General features: G+C 41.4%; 1 protein-coding gene across 1 annotated transcript in view; it reads left to right on the top strand.

Moving 5' to 3' along the window:
* The first annotated feature begins 310 nt into the window (after positions 1-310).
* LOC308367989 (uncharacterized protein) overlaps positions 311-6,000 on the top strand; it is a 32,816-nt gene continuing 27,126 nt past the window's right edge. Inside the window, exons 1-5 of the mRNA XM_080842022.1 lie at positions 311-322; positions 769-831; positions 1,006-1,064; positions 1,194-1,418; positions 1,846-1,913. Of these exons, the coding sequence (XP_080698148.1) occupies position 831; positions 1,006-1,064; positions 1,194-1,418; positions 1,846-1,913 (353 nt within the window). The 5' untranslated portion in view covers positions 311-322; positions 769-830. The remainder of the gene's footprint in view (positions 323-768; positions 832-1,005; positions 1,065-1,193; positions 1,419-1,845; positions 1,914-6,000) is intronic.

Below are 6,000 nucleotides of genomic sequence, written 5' to 3'. Positions count from 1 at the left end.
ATCGGGAATTCTCCCGATTCTCCCGATTACCCACCCCGGGCCTGATACTAGGAGACTTTTTGAATCTAAAGAAAAAGGCATTTCAATTTTTTTTAAACAATTTGGTTTGTGTTTTCTCACATATACGTCCATTGTAGCTTAATTTTTCGACCTTGTATAATTTAAGACTAATAAATAAACTTTTATTTTGAACGAAAAAAAATCACGACTGGCGGCCATATTGAAATGTTTGTTATCATCGCCGGCTACATGCTGCTGCAGCTAGTAAACTGCTATTCACATGTTACACTGTTCATACAGCAAAAGGAGATGATTTTAAATTGTAAGTGAACGCATGCTTTAATACGCGTATTATTACAACCTGCACTTGCTGTTTTTGCTGATGAGTTGACTTCACAAAGCGTCAACAATACAATAACATGGGAAAGGAGGAGCTAGTTTACCTGAGAGGATGTCAATTGCAAGCTAATGCAGTTAGTTTTATACATGGACCAACATCAACTAAAAGCATATGGTCAGGTAGCCTTAGACGTTAACAAGTAACAATGTTATTCAGTCTTGGGCTTGTTCTGTATCCATGCAAAAGCATTTTACATTATGTGGCGTAATGCTAGAAACTGAGATGAATGATACTAGCTTATTTTGAAGTCTATGTGGCTCCCTAACAATTACCAGAATGAAAACATGATTAACATAACAACCAGGTTATGTAGCTACTTCTTTTAAAACTGTCGGCAAACTTTCATACACTCTCTTTCTTTTCTTTAGCTAAATATCGTTACTCGGTTTAAAAGACGGTTGAGCATCACATCAGCAAGAGTAACGTAAACAGTTAAGTAAACCGGTCTCTCAGATGGCTTCCTCTCAGCCTGTCTGTGTACAAATGCCTCTTATTTTCCTACTTTCACGATTGACATAAATCTATCTACTTTTAATAGTTCAGTTGTACAGAAGCCAGATGTGGGTAGCTGGAGAAATATTCTGACAGTGTCTTTTTTTATATAGTGTCCTACAGGAGAGAACGTTCCATCCGAGACGTTTATGAGGAGCGCCTCGCGGAGAGAGTAGGTTAAGCCACCGCTGTTAAAGCACGACGTAAACCTTTTGAAAGCTTACAATTTAACATTTGCAATCAAGCTTAAATCAAGATTGATTTGTCCTATGCACCTTTACATTGTGAGTTTGCCCAACAGGCTCCTTATCAGAGGGTTGTGAGCATAGAGAGACGAGCACCTTTCCCTCGGCCCGAGGACGACTACGACAGAGGGGGTGACTATGAAGATCAACGTTATGGCGGTCCACGAGGTTACCCAGCTGACGACCAAAGAGCTTTCCATGGTGAAGACCAGAGAGGTTACTACTGTGAAAGCATGCACTTTGGGAACGAGCGCAGAAATGCCCCTCCTCAATATAAAAGAGTAAGCGTAAAGCACCATTCAGGTGATGGGACTATGAAAATAAGATTGAATTTGTATGGGGACTTATACATAAAAGGCTCTTAAGGCTGTCAATTTGTGGCACTTTGTTCTTAATACAATACATATTCAATTACATGTAAATGAGTAGTGTGTGCAATTAAAAATTGCACTAGGTTTGGGTCAACTTATTTTTAGTTGTAGTTAGTTGTGTGTCAAAGAAGTACACATATGGTTAAATACATTGTATATTGTACATTTGGTATGAAGTTGGACTTAATATTTTAATAACAAATAAAATTGCAGCCCTCAATTGAAAGATGAGAACTTTCTTTTGAAATAAATTGTCAGTGTCTGTTTTAATAATTGTATTAATTTCATATTATATCTTTGTAATATTAAGTAAGTACATTCCTTTGTGCCGTAATAGGATGATCAGTATCCTCACTACCGAGGGCCCAGAGAGGATCCGGCAGCTGGTCGCCAGGTGGAGTTCAGGTGAATACTGTCTTCACCTTACTTTTGTAATAAGGCCTTAGTGTTGCATGCTGTAACAACACACAATAGTTGTATATTATAGTCATATGTAAATAGCTTTTCTATTCATTACGTCCAATTCCCTTTAACTAAAACTGTGATTTTAGCCATTAACACGTAGCCCACTTTCTTCTGTGAGTTGAACCTCATGCGGAAGTGAGTTTTAGCTAAGTGGAAGAGAGTTTAAAAATCTTTGCATGACTCCACTGTGTGGCTGCCAGCCCTGAGAGTGAGCAAGTAGGCTGGCTAGACAACAGCTCTATTAACTGGTCTGCAGGGCCAGAGGCCAAGCATAGCACTGCGTGGGTGGTGCACTGGCTACCTCGACAACCAGGCTTTGGAAATAAACTCTTGGTATGACTTAGTCGTTTGACTTGTATTGAAAGGGCTCAGAGGGAAGTCAGATGCCGTGTTTTAAACTAGAGTGTACCTTGTGACCAATAAAGCGGGTGGAAATTAAGTTGCTTGTTTGTAGATTTTAAACTTAAACGTACTGACTAGAATATGAAGGGGGTGTATGACAAGCCATTGATTTCTAAAGCACTCTACATCTGCCTTAGCCTGGATACCAGCCCGAACCCCGCCCACAAAATGTTTGGTCTGGGAGATTCGGTCTGGCTTTGAGCTAGTTTGGAGAGAGTATCATCGGTCGGATTATGCCATACCAATCAAATTGTCAGGGCGGGCTTTATACGATGATGGACAGATGATCAAGCGGTACATTTGAAATCCTCCCAAGATGGCGGCGTATCGGGAGCTTGTTAGTGGGACATATTTTATGTAAATTATGCTATTTACACGACTTTTTTATGTCTACATTGACTCGGTTAGTTGTGTTTGTGCAACACGAATGGTGCCGAGGATTGTATGTCTTAACTGAAGCGCTCTAGACCATTATTGTTAGGTCATTGCTAACGCTTACACCAAAAATCCATTGAAACACATAGTAGCTAGCTAGCCTTGCTGCTAATAATTAACGTGAGCAGGCTTATCTCAACAGATATTGACAGCGCATTCATTTTGAAAGAGGAACAGAGAAACGCGATCAAGGCATTTGTCGATCGAAAAGATGTTTTTGCCGTCCTTCCTACGGGATCAGGTAAAAGTTTAATCTATCAGATGGTAATAATACTACGTTGCCCTGATTGGTTCTAGGTATCCAATTGAAGAGGCATTTTTTCCCCCGGGTTCGTTGAAACACGCCCCATAATCACAGCCCAATGGGTCAGTATCAGACTCATATTCTGACTAAAATTATGAGTATGACATCGTCAGGCTACATCTGCCTAATATGATTCTAATGAAATCAACACAGTTGAGAAGCGTTGTAGGGTTTTTCACCAGTCTACCAAAATACATAGTGTTGCTCTGATGACGGCAGACTTTGGGGTGAGTTCTGATTGTAACCAGCAGATGGCGATAGACACTCATTTTGAAAAAGCTTTGGAATTCAATGGGATGTATTGAACTGCTTATAGTGGGCATTTTTAGTGTGTATCCTCTTGTGCGCAGTGCTCCACAGAAACCATAAATCAAACATGGCAGGCCTCTCACTGTCTTCGCCTTTGACACCCCTTTTAATCTTATGCTTGTCAATGTTTCTCAGATTAATGTGCAGTGAGTGAACGTCTCCATGTGTTGGATGTGGACTCAAGCTGCTGTTGATTTTGAATAATATCTCACTGGGGGAGCAAGCGCAGTGATCAATCAAGGACTGTGATGCGTCGTTGAGTGTGCATTGCACATGTTTTTGTACAGTGTAAATATAGACATCTGAGATCCATCCTATGAGAAATTGCCAGTTCTCTCGTCTCTTGGCATCCACTCAGCGATATCCCACTGGTGCAGCATCAAGAACAGTGGTCACTGCAAACCAGCATTACCTCCCCAAATACATGCGTGCACAGACACACTGCACACTCATACACCACCACCCCTTCCCCCTCTTTCCTTCCTGCTCCTCGTGGCTGCCAGCGGCATCTAGGCCAGCCTAAAGGGACAAAGGGCACCACTGTGTGCCCCCTTGGCTAGAGCACACATGCACAGTGCACACCTGAATGGGCACCCTTCACCATGGACCTCCTCAGAGCCAACTGGTTTGCAGACACGAGCGACTTGCATACACCTGGTGCAAAGGTTTAGGGCTAGCCTATGCCTAGGGCCATTTTATGTGTCTGTCCATTATAAATGCTGCTTTTGAAAGTTTGGCTAAACAAATGGCCCGACTGGAATCTACAGTGTTGGTGATTTGCCAGACTGGCGTATAAATACTGAGAGCTCGGAGTGAAAGCTTGGCACAATTACAGATTATGTTACTCCAGTGTCTGAGTTATGAGCCAAGCTATCCTTTGTGTCAAAACTGTGATAGTATGGCTATTTACCAATCTTTGAAACTCATTCAGATTTGCTTCAATTTGGGGATTTCGAGTCACACATACAAGGGATAATCCACTGCGGTATTAAATGATTTTCATGCACTATGGGGAATCAAAGAATGATCCAGTGTGAAGAGTCATCGTCTAACGGCAGTGCAGTTAAAGTATTTAGAGCATGCACAGTCAAGGGGTATTCTTGTGACACCCATGTTCATGAAATTACGACAGAATTCTTTACTTTTGAAGATGATCACCTCTATTGTATCACCTCTGTTCAGTCATTTAGCGTGCAAGCCACAACGATTCAATTGAAGATTCCCGATTAGACAACAACAAGTTGTTTAGTGTGAACAGTACAGCAATGTGACGTCCATGACAGTCAGGTAGTGTGTACTTGGCATGAGTAACTTCCACGATGAGTGACTGCTTGGGTGAAGGAGTGAGGTTTTGTGTGAATCTGTCCGTGCATGTCGGTCCTCCTGTGTCCAGTTGACAGAATCCCTCAGGAATTTAGCCTGTTCTTTGCCTTCAAGAAGTACATTGACTGCTGATCATCCTACCCAGCATAGTCACTGTAGCTTCATTTACAAATGGATTGAAATCACCACATGTTTGTGCACACTTACCTGCACACATCCTCAGATTGAAATAGTGGCCATCTTGGCAGCCTCTTAAGTTAGCCTGCAGGTCATAAACACGTGTGCGTTATAGGGGAATGGTGTAATGCGTCCTCCAAATTAAGCTGTAGGTTCTCCTGACAGCAGTTTCTCATGGCCTGTCTGAAACACAAACACACACACACACACACACACACACACACAGGCGCTCGGAGAGAAAGGGCCCAATGTGGTAATGCCTCTGGCAGCAGGGGTTCGGGGTCCACAGAGCAAGGAAGCCACGCGGCTTTGTGCTGCTCCCGACAGACCAGACCAATGTTCCCTCTAATTTTTTTCAGCACTGAGCAAATATTTTTTATTCTGAGCGAACATTTCAGCGCTGTGAGCAATTCGTAAAACACGCGACCTGACGAAAATGACCACGAGCTTGCGTTAGCCATAGGTTTCCAAAGAGATGACAGTAAATGCATCAATATGTCTACAAGGTTGATATTTATTCAATATCCTTTATTATGGCTGGACTTTGGTACATTTTAATGATGGTGTTTTACCAGTCAGTTTAGTTGAACTTAAAGGATCTTTGGTTGAAAATAAATAAGGTTTAGGGTTTATGACTGGTTCACTGGTTATGAATGATAATGATCTACACAAAATAAAAGTATCCAAGGTGTTTAGTCATTTCTCAGCAGGTACAACATTTAAGTAGAACTTCATTGAAAGAAAAATGCTAATGCAGTGCTTTACAATAAATATTGCAATTATGGTAGCCTTTATAAATAATTTAACTGGAGTGGTTTGCAACAAACTAAGCTACAAAACATGTCATTTGAATTACATTGAGGGAGCTAGGCCTATCTGGCTGTGTGGCTCATCTTGTCTGCAGGCCTATAGAAGACACACCTTTCTGACTAAACATATGTCAAAATGTTGTTGCAGTTATCAAGATCACTTTGAATAGGGCCTAATAGGTCTAATTAAAAATATTGGAAATTTCTACCTCAAATCTTCTTGCCTCACGATTTTGTCTTAGTGGCATTCATTAGACTGAAACCGCGT

This window comes from Sprattus sprattus (genome assembly GCF_963457725.1).
Source record: "Sprattus sprattus genome assembly, chromosome: 7".
Lineage (NCBI taxonomy): Eukaryota > Metazoa > Chordata > Actinopteri > Clupeiformes > Clupeidae > Sprattus > Sprattus sprattus.
Note: the sequence above shows the minus strand (reverse complement) of the source record. Positions and strands in the feature narration are given on the sequence as shown.